Source organism: Lagopus muta, chromosome 3, assembly GCF_023343835.1.
Source record: "Lagopus muta isolate bLagMut1 chromosome 3, bLagMut1 primary, whole genome shotgun sequence".
Lineage (NCBI taxonomy): Eukaryota > Metazoa > Chordata > Aves > Galliformes > Phasianidae > Lagopus > Lagopus muta.
This window is the reverse complement of record NC_064435.1, coordinates 546,675-563,138: the sequence shown is the minus strand read 5'-3', so window position 1 is coordinate 563,138 and position 16,464 is coordinate 546,675. Positions and strand designations below refer to the sequence as shown.

The window sequence follows — 16,464 nt, the reverse complement described above, 5'->3', positions numbered from 1 at the left end:
GATGGGAAGGGCAGCTGGTGCCTTGGAAATACCCTTGTTCCTCTCCAGGTGGAGTTAGGAGTGGGTTCCTCGAGGTTCTGGGTCCGTTTCTGCTGTTCTTCCAGTAAGGCTGACACAGAAAGAAGGAGTTGCTGTAGCATGACCCCATGGAATGGGTTGGATAGGAAAAGGGTCCTTAAAGATCATAGAGCAGTAGACATACAGAATGGGTTGGGTTAGAAGGGTCCTTAAAGTTCATAGAGCTGTGGAATGGGTTGGAAGGGTCATTGAAGATCACAGAGCTGTGGAATGTGTTGGAATGGAAATGTTCCTAAAAGTCATAGGACTATGGAATGGTTGGGTTGACAGGGTCCTTGTAGATTATAGAGGCATGGAACAGGTTGGGTTGGAAAGGTCTTTAAAAGTCGTAGAACCATGGAGTGATTGGGTTGGAAAGGTCCTTGAAGATCACACAACCACAGCATGGTTGGGTTGGAAGGGTCCTTACAGATCACACAACCACAGCATGGTTGGGATGGAAGGGTCCTTACACATCACACAACCACAGAATGGTTAGGTTGGAAGGGTCCTTACAGATCACACAACCACAGCATGGTTGGGTTGGAAGGGTCCTTACAGATCACACAACCACAGAATGGTTGGGTTGGAAGGGTCCTTACACATCACACAACCACAGAATGGTTTGGTTGGATTGGAAGGGTCCTTACAGATCACACAACCACAGAATGGTTGGGTCGGAAGGATTCTTACAGATCACACAACCACAGAATGGTTGGGTTGGAAGGGTCCTTACAGATCACACAACCACAGCATGGTTGGATTGGAAGGGTCCTTACAGATCACACAACCACAGCATGGTTGGGTTGGAAGGGTCCTTACAGATCACACAACCACAGCATGGTTGGGATGGAAGGGTCCTTACAGATCACACAACCACAGCATGGTTGGGATGGAAGGGTCCTTACAGATCACACAACCACAGAATGGTTAGGTTGGAAGGGTCCTTACAGATCACACAACCACAGAATGGTTGGGTTGGAAGGGTCCTTACAGATCACACAACCACAGAACGGTTGGGTTGGAAGGGTCCTTACAGATCACACAACCACAGCATGGTTGGGATGGAAGGGTCCTTACAGATCACACAACCACAGCATGGTTGGGATGGAAGGGTCCTTACAGATCACTCAACCACAGCATGGTTGGGATGGAAGGGACCCCCAGCCCCATCCCTGCCGTGGGCTGGCTGCCCCCCAGCTCAGGCTGCCCAGGTCCCACCCCCAGCCTGGGGCACCTCCATGGCTGGGGCACCCACAGCTCCGGGCAGCAGTGCTGGGGCTGCACCGCCTCTGGCTGAAGGATTTCCCCATCTCTGACCCCATCCCGCCCTCTTTGAGCTGCAATCCGTTTCCCCATGTCCTGTCACTCCCTGCCCACACGCAGCCGCTCTCCTCCTGTTTCTCGGCTCCGTCTCGTCTCGCCCCAAGCGCCGCGTAACGGTGCCGGTGCCGAGGAGCTTCAAACTTCCAGCTGTGCCGTCCCCATTTAAACAGTACATTTGACAGGAAAAAAAACCACCAAAAAACCAAAACGGCAGCAGCAGCTGGTGCTGTCGCTGCCTTTGTTTCGTTACCTGCTGTGCTGCCCAGCTCTCAGCCCAGCTGATGTCCCCGTGCTGAGTCGCAGCTGCTGCCCACCCCGGTGGGTGCGGGGTGGTCTCTCCTTTCGGTGCCGCGTGAGGGAGCTCTCACCACAAGGTGGCTTCTGCGGCTTTCCTCCTCGTAAAGGACTTAGAGCTGCTGGAAAGCAGGGGGAAGCTGTTTGCCGAAGGCAGGAGCTGCTCTGCTGTCTGAATTTTGGAGGGGTTCCTGATGCAGAGCGGTGGGGATGGGAGCGGGGGGCCTGGAGCATCATCTGGGCTACAAAGGTGCCGTGTCCTCAGCAGGCCTAAGCTCAGCTTCTGCCTCTTCGTCCCCGGGTTCAGTTCACCCGTCTGGGGGTCAGCTTTGCCCCCAGTGGCACTGAGCAGCGCTGGAGCCCTGAGGCATTGGGGGAAAAGCAGAGTGGGGCTGGCAAGGTCTGAACGTCTGGCATCACAGAGGGGTTTGGCTTCACATTGTTCTCTCTTTTACATGGACAGATGACAGTGACAGGACGTGGGGGAATGGCTTCAACCCCAAGCCAACAGAGGGCGGGTTGGGGTCAGACGTGGGGAAATCCTTCAGCCAGAGGCGGTGCAGCACCAGCACTGCTGCACGGAGCTGTGGGTGCCCCAGCCATGGAGGTGCCCCAGGCTGGGGGTGGGCACTGGGCAGCCTGAGCTGGGGGGCAGCCAGCCCACGGCAGGGATGGGGCTGGGGGTCCCTTCCAACCCAACCATTCTGTGGTTGTGTGATCTGTAAGGACCCTTCCATCCCAACTATGCTGTGGTTGTGTGATCTGTAAGGACCCTTCCAACCCAACTGTGTTGTAGTTGTGTGATCTGTAAGGACCCTTCCAATCCAACCCAACCATTCTGTGGTTGTGTGATCTGTAAGGACCCTTCCAACCCAACTGTGTTGTGGTTGTGTGATCTGTAAGGACTCTTCTGACCCAACTGTGTTGTGGTTGTGTGATCTGTGAGGACCCTTCCAACCCAACCGTTCTGTGGTTGTGTGATCTGTAATGACCCTTCCATCCCAACCATTCTGTGGTTGTGTGATCTGTAAGGACCCTTCCATCCCAACCATTCAGTGGTTGTGTGATCTGTAAGGACCCTTCCTATCCAACCCAACCATGCTGTGGTTGTGTGATCTGTAAGGACCCTTCCAACCCAACTGTGTTGTGGTTGTGTGATGTGTAAGGACCCTTCCAACCCAACCATTCTGTGGTTGTGTGATCTGTAAGGACCCTTCCAACCCAACCATACTGTCTCTGTGATCTGTAAGGACCTCTCCAACACAACCATACTACGTCTCTACAAGCTTTAAGGGCCCTTCCATCCCAACCCACTTCATGCCTCTGTAATCTTTAAGGACCCTTCCAATCCAACCATTCTGTGTCACTATGATCTTTAAGATCCCTTCCAAACCTATCATACCTTGTCTCTATGATTTTTAAGGATGCTTCCAACACAATCTTACCATGGGTCTGTGATCTGCGAGAGCCCTTCCAACCTCTCCCAAAGCACTACGATCTGTAAGGACCCTTCTAATCCTGCCATTCCACGGCTCTGTGATCTTTAAGGACCCTTCCAACCCAACCACCCCGTGGCCCTAGGATCTGTAAGGGCCCTTCCAACCCAGCCCATGCTATGACAAAATCAGACGAGCGAGTTTTGTTTCATTTCCCATCGTCATTGCTGTGCTGCCTGCCCATGCCAACCATGGTAGAACCACCTGAGTTCTCGCACCCACGTTTCCCCACCAGGCCATCACTCCCCATTCTCTGTCAGAAGAAGCCTTTCCCACAGGACAGTGTCCTGTATTTGGGATCGGGCACAGGAAGGGGCCCCAGAGGCTGTGCAGTGAGCACATCAGCCTGGGTCCCTCAGCAAAGGAACAACTTCAATCCTGCTGCACACTTGTTGTTGCCATATTGGTTCGCTCCAATTATATTTACTCCAGAATCATCGTGTCTGTGAGTACAGCGTTGTGATTGCTGCTGGGGATGGTGTCTATTTCATGCTCACATGAGCTCCCGTCCTTCTGTCTGCATCCTGTGGCACTGGGGGGAAAGAAATGGGTGCTGGAGCAGCAGCCCCGTCCTTGTGCCCCTCTGGGTCACCCCCAGGGAGGTGCTCAGCTGCCCCTGTGTGCAGTGATTGTGTGAGAGGTGTTGGTGTCACAGCTGAGCTTGGTGGGCTGGAATGCTTTGGAAGCGATCCTAGAGAGCAACTGGAGCCGTACAGCTAAATGGAAAGGAGATAAAAGAAGAGATTTAACAGAAACCCGTCGTACGTCCTCGCCTCTCCTCTGAGCACAAAATCCTCTCCTGGATGAAAGACGTGGGGCAGATCCAATGTAGCAGGAGTTCAGCAAAGCTTTTGATGCTGTGCCACGTGGAAAGTTGTGCCTGAAACTGGAGAGGATGGGGATTAGTGCAGGAATTTGGAGGGGGGGGGGGGGGGGCTGACAGAAACGGTGCTGATCTGCAGGGGCTGCTCTGCAGGGGGAGCAGATTGCAGCCCAGGGGTCTCAGGACAGACCTTGTGGGGCATGGGAGGTGTTTCCCCAAGTGCTGCTGGGCGCAGTGAAGAATTGAGATGCCAATGTGGCAAAGGCTTGGGATGCCAATGTGGCAAAGGCTTGGGATGCCAGGATGGCAAAGGCTTCATTAGGGTGCCACTGTAGCAAAGACTTGGGATCCCAATGTGGCAAAGGCTTGGGGTGCCAATTTGGCAAGGACTTGGGATGCCAATGTGGCAAAGGCTTGGGGTGCCAATTTGGCAAGGACTTGGGATGCCAATGTGGCAAAGACTTGGGGTTGCCAGTGCAGCAAAGCCTTGGGTTGCCAGTGTTGTGTGATTTAGGATGCCAACGTGGCACGGAATTGGGGTGCTGCCCCAAAGAGCCCAGGCAGCCTGGTGAGCTGGAATCATAGAAGTGAGGTGGTCACGCTGGCTCAGGGCTGCGTTCTTTCTAGCAGTGGAAATGATCGTGTGCCACTCACGGATGGTTGAATTAGGGCTGGTCTCCTGTAAACTTACATGGGTTTGCTCTTCCAGCTTCCCTTCAGCTCTGAGCCACGTGGCTGGGTGCTGGGGGCTGCGTGCTGTGGGTGCTGTGGGTGCTGTGGGTGATGTGGGTGCTGGGTGGGTGCTGTGGGTGATGTGGGTGATGTGGGTGCTGTGGGTGCTGGGTGGGTGCTGTGGGTGCTGGGTGCGTGATGTGAGTGCTGTGGGTGCTGTGGGTGCTGTGGGTGATGTGGGTGCTGTGGGTGCTGTGGGTGCTGGGTGGGTGCTGCGGGTGCTGTGGGTGATGTGGGTGCTGGGTGCGTGCTGTGGGTGCTGTGGGTGCTGTGGGTGCTGGGTGCGTGCTGTGGGTGCTGTGGGTGCTGGGTGCGTGCTATGGGTGCTGTGGGTGCTGTGGGTGATGTAGATGCTGTGGGTGATGTAGGTGCTGTGGGTGATGTGGGTGCGTGCTGTGGGTGCTGTGCGTGATGTGGGTGCTGTGCATGATGTGGGTGCTGTGCATGATGTGGGTGATGTGTGTGCTGTGCGTGCTGTGCGTGCTGTGGGTGATGTGGGTGCGTGCTGTGGGTGCTGTGTGTGATGTGGGTGCTGTGGGTGATGTGGGTGCTGTGGGTGCTGGGTGCGTGCTGTGGGTGATGTGGATGCTGGGTGTGTGCTGTGGGAGCTGGGTGCATGCTGTGGGTGCTGTGGGTGCTGTGCGTGATGTGGGAGCTGGGTGCGTGCTGTGGGTGCTGTGGCTGCTGTGGGTGCTGTGCGTGCTGTGGGTGCTGTGGGTGCTGTGCGTGCTGTGGCTGCTGTGCGTGCTGTGCGTGCTGTGGCTGCTGGCTGCCTCCTGGGGTAGGAATGGCTCAGCTGGAGCTGCCTCTTGGTGGAAGCGTTTGTTCTGACCTTTTTGATTAGAATCCTGGAATCATGGATTCATTAACGATTACAAGAGACCTCCAGGATCCCCAGGCCCAACCCATCCTCCCCATCACCCCCACCACTGCCGTGTCCCCAGGTGCTGCATCCCCACGGTTCTGGAGCAGCTCCAGGGACCCCCACACCTCCCTGGGCAGTTTGTGCCGATGCATCGCGGCTCTTTGGAGGAGAAATGTTTCCTACCATCCAACCTGAGCCTTTCCTGGGTGCAATGTGAGGCCGCCTCCCCTCATCCTCTCACTTTCAGACAAGGCCGGCGTGTTCCCAGCCCAAACAGACACCAGAGGCCCCCGGCACCGTCACAGCTGTGCCCCAAACTCGTGGTGAGGAGCAGCAGAGCTGAGGGGGCAAGCAGGAGCATCGTGATGGAGAGGCACACTGAAACCAAGTGCTGAAGCGCTGGAGGGTCTCCTGCAGGAGCAGCCAAACTCAGGTGGCAGCCAGCAAGCCCCAGGAGCCAACTTTTAATAAACCCACCCGGGTTTGGTGTGGGCAGGGTGCAGTTGTGCAGCCTGGGTGTGCGCGTAGTCCCGGTTCTTTATGGTTGGAGCTGTGCTGGCTGCCGTCGGGCTCGGTGGGACAGCATCAGCTCTGCATCGTGGAACGAAACCCGGGTTGTGGAATGCGTCAGGAGCTCTGGTGTGGCTCTGCCAGAATGAAAATCCCTTCTGCTGCCGCTTTGCAGATGCTCGTATTGACAGCACAGCTCCTGACGGCGTGCCAGAAAGCGGCTGGGAACCGTGCGTGATCCAATGGCACCGAGGATCTGGGAGCTGCGTGGCTGGGGTGGGAGCTGGGCCGCTGGCCGAGGGTCACGGCGATGGCGTCTGTGCTCAGGGCAGCTGCTGCTGTGTGCCTGAGCTCGTGCTGCAGTCCTGCACCAAGTGCTCACCCCTCAGTTGAAGCAGCGTGCATTCGGAGGGCGGACGGTTCAGGGGATGGGGAATCGTAGAACCATAGAGTCATAGAATCACAAGGTTGGAAACGACCTGTAAGATCATCTGGTCCAACCGTCTCCTCGTCACCGTTGCCACCACCAGCACCAAACCACGTCATGCAGCTCCTCACCAGATGGCGACTGCACCACCTCTCTGTGCAACCATTGCAGTGCCTGAGCACCATCTGAGAGAAGCAGTTCTTCCTTATGTCTGATCTAAAGCTCCCCTGGCACAGCTTGCGGCCATTGCCCTGTGTGCTGCTCGGTGCCTGGGAGAAGAGGCCAAACCCCTCCTCACCCCAGCCTCCTTTCAGGAAGCTGCAGAGCGCAGTCAGGTCTCCCCTGAGCTCCTCTTCTCACACTGAACATTCCCAGCTCCCTCAGCCGCTCCTCATCAGCCCTGTGCTCCAGACCCCTCACCATTTCGCTGCCCTTCTCTGCACTCGCTCCAGGGCCTCAATATCTTTCCTGCAGTGAGGGGCCCAAAACTGGACACGGCGCTCGAGATGCGGCCTCACCAGTGCTGAGCACAGGGGATGGATGCTCCCCTCCCTGCTCCTGCTGGCAGCACTGTTTCTAATGCAGGCCAGGACGCCGCTGGCCCTCTTGGCCACCTGGGCACACTGTGGGCTCGTGTTCAGCCCAGCACCAACCAACACCCCCAGCTCCTTCTCTTCTTCACACTCACAGCCACTCATCCCCCAGCCTGCAGCGCTGCATGGGGTTGCTGTGCCCAAATGCAGCACCCGACACTCGGCCTCGTTGAACCTCATCCCATTCCCCTCAGCCCAGCAATCCAGCCTGTCCAAATCCCTGTGCAGGGCCTCCCTGCCCTCGGGCAGAGGGGTGGGTGGGCACAGGCGGTGGTCAGCAGCTCCGTGTCTGGACAGGGCTGGTGATGCGGAGTGGTGTCCCCCATTGGGAAGCAGTGCTCTTTCAGCCCTTTCCCAGTGGCACAACCTGAGTTGTGTGTGATCCCATGGCTGTGCTGACTGGGACACCAGTGGTTCTTGCTGTGAGTTGCTCTGCTCGCAGCTCTGGCAGCGTCCGTCTGTCTGTCTGTGAGCTGTGGGGTCCAAGCAGTGGGGCTGCAGGCCCATCCCCACCTGGTTGCCCTGCTCTGCCCCGGGCCCATGCACCGAGACTGGCAGCATGTGGAATTGCTTTAATTTGCTCACAGATGTTGGCATTTCCACTCAGCCTGCCCGGCTCGTCTTAATTAGCTCATGAGAGCGTTGGCTGTTGCTGGAAACGGCTAATTGGGACAAGCAGCGGGATTAACAGATTTGCAGTTGTGCAGTTTGGGATGTCATCTTCGGAGCACACTTAACCTCCCCAGCTGTATTGCAGCCCCAGGGAATGGTGCTGTGCTGGTTGTGCTGCTGAGCAGCTCGGGGCTGACAGCTCGTGGGGCAGGCAGGTGTTGGTAGTGCTTGAGCTCCAGCCCTGTGCCCCACACTTTGTGCCCCACACTTTGTGCCTGAGCCCCACACCTGGTTCTGTGACCACGTCCCGTACCCCAGCTCCGTGGTGAAGTAATTCCTTACCCAAACCCCATGACCGGGTCCTTTATCCACCTCCCACGCTGGGTATCAGGGGGAGTTCTTTGCTGTGAGAGAGGTGAGGGGCTGGAACAGCTGCCCAGAGAGGCTGTGGAGCCCCATCCATCCCTGGAGGTGTTCAAGGCTGGATGGGGCCCTGGGCAGCTCGATTTAGTGTTAGATGTGGAGGTTGGTGGCCCTGTGTGTGCTGGGGGGGATTGGAGCTTCATGATCCTTGAGGTCCCTTCTAACCCAGGGCATTCTGTGCTTCTTTGATTTTCATACCCAAGCTCCATGACAAAGTAATTCCTTATCCAAACCCCATGCCCAGGTCCTTTATCCTCCCCCCATACCTGGGCTCCGAGTCCCGTAGAATCACAGAATCCTTAGAGTAGGAAGGCACCTTTGAAGGTCATCAAGTCCAACCCTCCTCCAATGAACTGGGATGTATTCCAGCTCCACGCCAAAGTCCCATGCCCAAACCCCACAGCCATATCCCATGTGCAGGCTTCATACTCAAGCTCCATGCCGAAGTCATGCAGCCAAATCCCATACCCAAGCTCCATACCCACTTCCCATGCCCAAGCTTCATGCGAACTTCCCATACCTGAATCCCATGCCCAAAGCCTATACCCAAATCCCATACCCAAGCTCCATACCCAAAGCCTATATCCGAGTCCCATGCCCAAAGCCTATACCCAAATCCCATACCCAAGCTCCATACCCAAAGCCTATACCCAAATCCCATACCCAAGCTCCATACCCAAAGCCTATACCCAAATCCCATACCCAAGCTCCATACCCAAAGCCTATACCCAAATCCCATACCCAAGCTCCATACCCAAAGCCTATATCCGAGTCCCATACCCAAAGCCTATACCCAAATCCCATACCCAAAGCCTATACCCAAATCCCATACCCAAAGCCTATACCCAAATCCCATACCCAAAGCCTATACCCAAATCCCATACCCAAAGCCTATACCCAAAGCCCCATACCCAAGTCCTATACCCAAGTCCCATGCCCCAGCTCCATACCCGGACCCCATACCCAAACCCCATACCCAAGTCCCATGCCTCAGCCCCATACCCAAACCCCATACCCAAGTCCCATGCCCCAGCCCCATACCCGGACCCCATACCCAAACCCCATGCCCCAGCCTGGTGCCCAGCAGCACGGGCAGCACCCTGTTCAGGTCCTGGCAGCAGCACGATGAATGTGAATGTCATCAGGAGCTGATCTCCATCCCTGGCCATCTTAAATTACTCAGGTGATAACGACTCCCAAGCTGATGAAGTGCAGCTGAGGGGCTTCAGGAGGTGGAACCCTTACCTGTCCTACAGAAACCTGGGGCTGATGTCTGGGACGGGGACCGGTGGGCTTCACAGAACTGCAGGATTGGGTGGGAAAGGACCGTCAGCCCCATCCAGCTCCAATCCTTGCCACCCTTCCTGTTGTAATCGTGGTTGATAACACTGTGTTTTATTTTGTTCTGCACAGAGTGGAAACAGCTTCCATGTGTTTGACCAAGGACAGTTTGCCAAGGAGGTGCTCCCGAAGTACTTCAAGCACAACAACATGGCCAGCTTCGTACGGCAGCTCAACATGTGTGAGTATCACAGCCCGCGGGGCTCAGTGCTGCAGCGAGGTGCCAAGCTTTAACCCAGGGAGCCTTTGCTGCCTTTGCAACCATTGGGTTCTGGGGACCCAGCAGTAAGTTGAAAGTCGACTTGATGGGATTAGCAGCAAAAGAAACCCGTCGGACTTCTTTCATCTCCGCAGCCCCGATTATTAGATCAGGAGCTCTCAGTGCCTGCTTTGTGCTCGCTGTCTTTAGCTGCCGGCGTTCCTTGCCAGCCCTGCAATGAAGGAGGAACTCGCCTGGAACGCGTCCAGCTGGACTGAGCTGCCACACACAACAGCTTGTTCATTTTCTGCCTGCTTCCTCCTTCAGGGGATGTTGCGGTCAGCGTTATGTAAAGCAGACGCTGACTGAACTTGCACTTCTGAACAGCACTTAACTTTCTTGCTGTCAGAGCCGCAGCCATCAGAGCAGGGCTGGAAGGATGGTGATTCGACCCGGTGTAGGGAACCTGCTTTGGCAGGGGAGGTTGGACTCGATGATTTCTGGAGGTCCCTTCCAACCCCTACAATTCTGTGAGGATCTCGGTCCTTTGAGTCAGGTGCCACCGTCTCTGGGCTGCTCTGATGGCTTTGTGCCTCACCTGGGCTTTCTGAGCCTCCAGTGAGGAGACGAGATTCAGGCCGTGGCTTGGGCAGGCGCGCTTGTGGCTGGGTAGAGAGCCGGCCGCATGGCTGGGCCAGAGGTGATGGTGGATGGAGGCACATCCAGCTGGCTGCTGATCATAGGTGGTGTAACCCAGGGCACAGTGCTGGGGGCCATCCCGTTCTGTATCTCTATTGATGGTTTGGTTGTGGGCATTGAGTGCACCCTCAGGTAGTTTGCAGGTGGGGAGAAGCGTTGATCTGCCCGGGGTGGGAAGGTCCCTACAGAGGGACCCGAACGCACTGGATCTCTGGGCGGGGGGCAGTGGGGTGACGTGCAATGAAACTGAGCTCTGGGTCCTGCAATTTGGCCGCACCAACCCCACACAACGCTACAGGCTTGGGCAGAGTGGCTGGAAGGCTGTGTGGAGGGAACAGACCTGGGGGTGTTGGTCAGTGCTTGGCTGAATGTGAACCAGAATCATTCCCTGGGTGGCCAAGGAGGCCAACAGCATCCCGGCTTGTGTCAGCAGCAGTGCAGCCAGCAGGAGCAAGGAATCATCTCTGCGTTCAGCATTGATGGGAGCACAGCTCAGTGCTGCGCTCAGCGTTGGGACCCTCAGTACAAGTGGAGGCCCTGGAGGGCATCCAGAGCAGGGCAGCAGCGCTGTGAGGGGTCTGGAGCACCTTATGGGGAGCAGCTGAGGGAACTGAGGTTGTTCAGTGTGGAGAAGAGGAGCTCGGGGGAGACATTATTGCTCTCTGCAGCTGCCTGAAGGAGGGTTTTCAAGAGGCACCTGGATGAGGAGCTATGAGAGATGGTTTAGTAGCTTGTGGCACTGATAGGAATGGCAGGGTGGTTGGACTGGATGATCTTGCAGGTCGTTTCCAACCTTGTGATTCTGTGAGGGTTGTGGTGAGGTGGGGGTCGGCCTCTTGTCCCCTGTAGCCGTGATAGGGCTAGAGGGAATGGCCTCAAGTTGGACATTCAGGTTGGACATTAGGAAAAACTGCTCTCAAAGGGTGATCCAGCACTGGCATGGGCTGCCCAGGGAGGTGGTGGTGGACCCCCATCCCTGGAGGTGTCCAGGATACGTTTGGGTGCTGTGCTGAGGGATGTGGTTGGTGGGGAATGGTGGTGGTGGGTGGGCGGTTGGATTGGTTGATCTCGGAGGTCTTCTCCAACCTTGGTGATTCTGCGATTCTTTTCCTTCAGGAAATGCTTTTACCGTAAGGATGGTGAATGTCAAACCCAAGCTGTCCTTGCTGCTGTTCACACCCTCTACTTCACACACAATCACAGCATGGCCTGGGTTGAAAGGGACCTCAAGGATCACGAAGCTCCAACCCCCCACCACAGCAGGGCCACCAACCTCCATGTTTTACAGCATCCCAGGCTGCCCAGGGCCCCATCCAACCTGGCCTTGAACACCTCCAGGGATGGACGGGGCATCACAGCCTCTCTGGGCAGCTGTTCCAGCCCCTCACCACTCTCATAGCAAAAAACTTCTCTCCTCATTGCTGGGGAGATCAAGAAGAGACACAGTCCTTTTTTCTTTGAGTCTTTGTGTCTTTGAAGGCATCAGGGAATCACTGAAGTTGGGAAAGACCCTTCAGATCACTGCACCCAACCATCACCTACACATCCACCACTAAACCCCATCCCTCACTGCCAAAATCCCTGCAGGGATGGGGACTCCGCCGCCTCCCCAGCCCGGTGCCCAGCTCCCCTTTCCATAAAGAAATTACTCTTGATACCCAGTCTAAGCTCTGCTGCCACCACTTGATATCCTCTCTTCAATCCTCTTTATTATTGTTTTTTTCCTTTCTTTCTTCCCCCTAAAAGTAACCAGACCTGGTTTTGATTCTCCTGGGCTGTCTTCCAGCTTTCAGTCTTTTGCATTCCGTTCCGCGCTGACTCTGTTGCATCTGGGCTGAAACGCGGCAGCCAGCACTGGATTTACCACCGAGTGAAATGAACAGAGCAAGTCACGTCCCGAAGGTGTTGCTGTTGTGTAGAATCATAGAATCACCAAGGTTGGAAAAGACCTTCAAGATCATCCAGTCCAACCGTTCACCTATTCCCAACAGCTCCCACTGAACCACGTCCCTCAACACAGCATCCAGCCTTTCCTTCAACACCCCCAGGCTCGGTGCCTCCCCCACCTCCCTGGGCATCCATTGCAGTGCTGCCCACCTTTCTGAAAAGAAATACTTCACAGAATCACACAGAATTGTAGGGGTTGGAAGGGAGCTCCAGAGATCATCGAGTCCAATGCAGGTTCCCTACAGCAGTCGCACAGGTCGGCATCCAGGCAGGTCTGGAACATCTCCAGAGCAGGAGACTCCACCACCTCCCTGGGCAGCCTGCTGCAGTGAACAGTGGGACCCATAGAAACACGGTGGGACCCATAGAGACACATTGGGACCCATAGAGACACGGTGGGACCCATAGAGACACATTGGGACCCATAGAGACACGTTGGGACCCATAGAGACACATTGGGACCCATAGAGACACATTGGGACCCATAGAGACACGGTGGGACCCATAGAGACACATTGGGACCCATAGAGACACATTGGGACCCATAGAGACACGTTGGGACCCATAGAGACACGATGGGACACAGAGACATGTTGGGACCCATAGACTCCCCCACCTCCCTGGCAGCCTGTTCCAGTGCTCCGTCACCTCACTGTACAGAAGTTCTTATGCAGATTCATGCACAACTTCCTATGCTGCAGTTTCCAGCCGTTTCCCCTCATCCTGTCTCCACTCCCCACTGAAAAGAGTCCGGCCTCGCCATTCTGCCCCCCACACCTCAGATATTTACAGACCTGGATCAGCTCCCCTCTCAGTCTTCTTTTCTCCATGCTGAACAGACCCAGCTCACTCAGCCTTTCTCCATAGCAGAGATGCTCCAGGCCCTTCACCATCTTGGTGGCCCTCCGCTGGACTCTTCCCAAGAGATCCCTGTCTGTTTTGTGCTGGGCAGCCCAGAACTGGACGCCGTGCTCCAGGTGAGGCCTCAGCAGGGCAGAGCAGAGGGGGAGGATCGCCTCCCTCGCCCTGCTGGCCACGCTCTGTGCAATGCAGCCCAGGATGCCATTGGCCCTCTTGGCCACAAGGGCACACTGCTGGCTCATGGCAACCTGTCATCCACCAGGACACCCAGGTCCCTTTCTGTAGAGCTCCCCTCCAGCAGCTCATTCCCCATCCAGCAGCTCATCCCCCATCCAGCAGGTCATCCCCCAATACTTCCTCATGTCCAGCCTGAATCTCCCCTGCCGTAGCTTGAAGCCATTCCCTCTGCTCCTATCACTAATGACACGAGAGAAGAGGCCGACCCCCAGCTCACTACAACCTCCCTTCAGGAAGTTATAGAGAGCAATGAGGTCTCCCCTGAGCCTCCTCTCCTCCAGGCTGAACATTCCCAGCCCCTTCAGCCTCTCCTCATCAGCCCTGTGCTCCAGACCCCTCACCAGCTTTGTGTGCGGTGTGTTATGGTGCTGGCCTTTTGCTGCAGAGCCTGTCCCACCAAATTTCGCCTGTCTCCTGAATGGTGCACGTGTGTAGGTGAGGAGTGGCACTGCTTTGCACCCTGTCCTCAGAGAAGCTGTTGAGAGCTGTCAGGGAATGAGGGGATTCCACCTCTCCTTGCAGCTGAGGAGGGGGTGCCCAGATGTCAAATCCCTGACAGGAGATCAAGGGTGATGCTGGACTGGCTCTGTGTCGTCGTGGAATGGCTGATGGGTTGGAAGGGTGCTTAAAGATCATGCAGCTGTGGAACGGTTGGATTGGAAGGGTCCTTAAAGGTCATAGAGCCATGGGATGGTTGGGCTGGAAGGGTCCTTAAAGATAACAGAGCCACAGAATGGTTGGGTTGGGCTGGAAGGGTCCTCACAGATCATAGAGACTGGAATGGTTGGATTGGAAGGGACCTGAAAGATGGTGGAGCCATCAGGTGGTTGGGTTGAAAGGGTCCTTAAAGATCACAGAGTCATGGGATGATTGGGTTGGGTTGGAAGGAACAAAGTCATGGGATGGTTGTATTGGAAGGGTCCTTACAGATTATAGAACCATGTGATGATTGGATTGGAATGGTCCTTAAAGATCACAGAGCCATGGGATGGTTGGGTTGGAAGGGTCCTTAAAGATCAAAGAGCCATGGGATGGTTTGGGTTGGAAGGGTCCTTAAAGATCACAGAGCCATGGGATGGTTGTGTTGGAAGTGTCCTTAAAGATCACAGAGCCGTGGAATCACAGCACAGTTGGGTTGGATGGGACCCCTCCAAACCCCCCCTAAGCTCAGGCTGCCCACCTACAGCCCTGATGGGTTTTGGGCTGGACGTGGGGATCTCAGAACCCCCTTCCAACCTCAGTGGTTCCACGATTCCATGATCTTTGTGTCCTTTGTCTCACTGGGGTGACTGCATGTCGCGACGTTTTGGTGTTGGCACGCTGGATTTTGGGTCCTGCATTGCAAATGAGAAAACCACCACCTTCAGGTGTTCCTAATCCCTTTTTTTTTCAGTGTGTGTGTGTTGAAGCTGTGCTGTAACGTGATCCAGCTCTTCGCACTCTGCATTAAGGAGGAGAAGCTATAAGGGGGGATCTGTCAGCTTGTGCTGGGTTTGAGCATTTCAGTTCACATAAAGCTGAGGGAGGTGAGGTCTGTGTGTCCAAACATGGGAGCAATTCAGGGTTTGTCCCCACTCTGCTCATCCTGTGCTGGAAGAGAGGGACTTTGCCCAAGCTGTCCGCCATGACATCCTTATAACAGAGCTGTGAGGTGTGGGATGGACGAGTGGACAGTGAGGTGGGTTGAGAGCTGGATGAGTGGCAGAGCACAGAGGGTCGTTGTTGGTGGTGCAGAGTCGGGTTGGAGGCCTGTGAGCAGTGATGTCCCCCAGGGGTCTGTGCTGGGTCCTTGTTCAACATCTTCATCAGTGACCTTGATGAGGGGATGGCGGCCACCCTCAGCAAGTTTGTGATGATACCAAGTTGGGAGGATTGGCTGAAGGCCGTGCTGCCATTCAGCGAGAGCTGGACAGGATGAGAGCTGGGCAGGAAGAAACCAGATGGGGTTTGACAACAGCAAGTGTGGAGTCTTGCATCTGGGGAGGAATAACGGCGTGCAGCGGTACAGGATGGGGGATGAGCTGCTGGAGGGGAGCTCTGCGGAGAGGGAGCTGGGGAACAACAGGTCGGCCGTGAGCCAGCAGGGTGCCCTCGTGGCCAACATGGCGTCCTGGGGTGCATTGCACAGAGCGTGGCCAGCAGGGCGAGGGAGGCGATCCTCCCCCTCTGCTCTGCCCTGCTGAGGCCTCACCTGGAGCACGGCGTCCAGTTCTGGGCTGCCCAGCACAAAACAGACAGGGAGCTCTTGGGAAGAGTCCAGCGGAGGGCCACCAAGATGGTGAGGGGCCTGGAGCATCTCTGCTATGGGGAAAGGCTGAGTGAGCTGGGTCTGTTCAGCATGGAGGAAAGAAGGCTGAGAGGGGAGCTGATCCAGGTCTGTAAATATCTGAGGTGTGGGGGGAATGGTGGTGAGGCCAGGCTCTTTTCAGTGGTGAGTGGAGACAGGACGAGGGGAAATGGATGGAAACTGCAGCATAGGAAGTTCTGCATGAATCTGCATAAGAACTTCTGTACAGTGAGGCAACGGAGCACTGGAACAGGCTGCCAGGGGGCTGTGGGGTCTCCTGCTCTGGAGATGTTCAGGTCTCGCCTGGATGCCCACCTGTGCGACCTGGTGCAGGAACGGCTTGGGCAGGGGGTTGGACTGATGAGCTCTGCAGCTCCCTTCCAACCCCTGCGGTTCTGTGATGCTGTCATTCTATGGGTCCCAATGTGTCTCTATGGGTCCCAATGTGTCTCTGTGAGTCCCAATGTGTCTCTATGGGTCCCAATGTGTCTCCATGGATCCCAGTGTGTCTCTATGGATCCCAGTGTGTCTCTAGGGATCTCAAGGTATCTCTATGGATCTCAAGGTGTCTCTATGAGTCCCAGTGTGTCTCTATGGGTCCCAATGTGTCTCTATGGGTCCCAGTGTGTCTCTATGGGTCTCAACGTTTCTCTATGGGTCTCAACGTGTCTCTATGGGTCCCAGTGTGTCTCCATGGTTCCCAACATGTCTCTATGGGTCCCAACGTGTCCCTAT

General features: G+C 55.8%; 1 protein-coding gene across 1 annotated transcript in view; it reads left to right on the top strand.

Annotated features, from left to right (window-relative positions):
* Window positions 1-16,464, top strand: part of LOC125691173 (heat shock factor protein 1-like) — a 45,385-nt gene that overhangs the window by 11,368 nt on the left and 17,553 nt on the right. Inside the window, exon 2 of the mRNA XM_048940205.1 lies at window positions 9,572-9,680. Coding sequence (XP_048796162.1) covers window positions 9,572-9,680 — 109 coding nt within the window. The remainder of the gene's footprint in view (window positions 1-9,571; window positions 9,681-16,464) is intronic.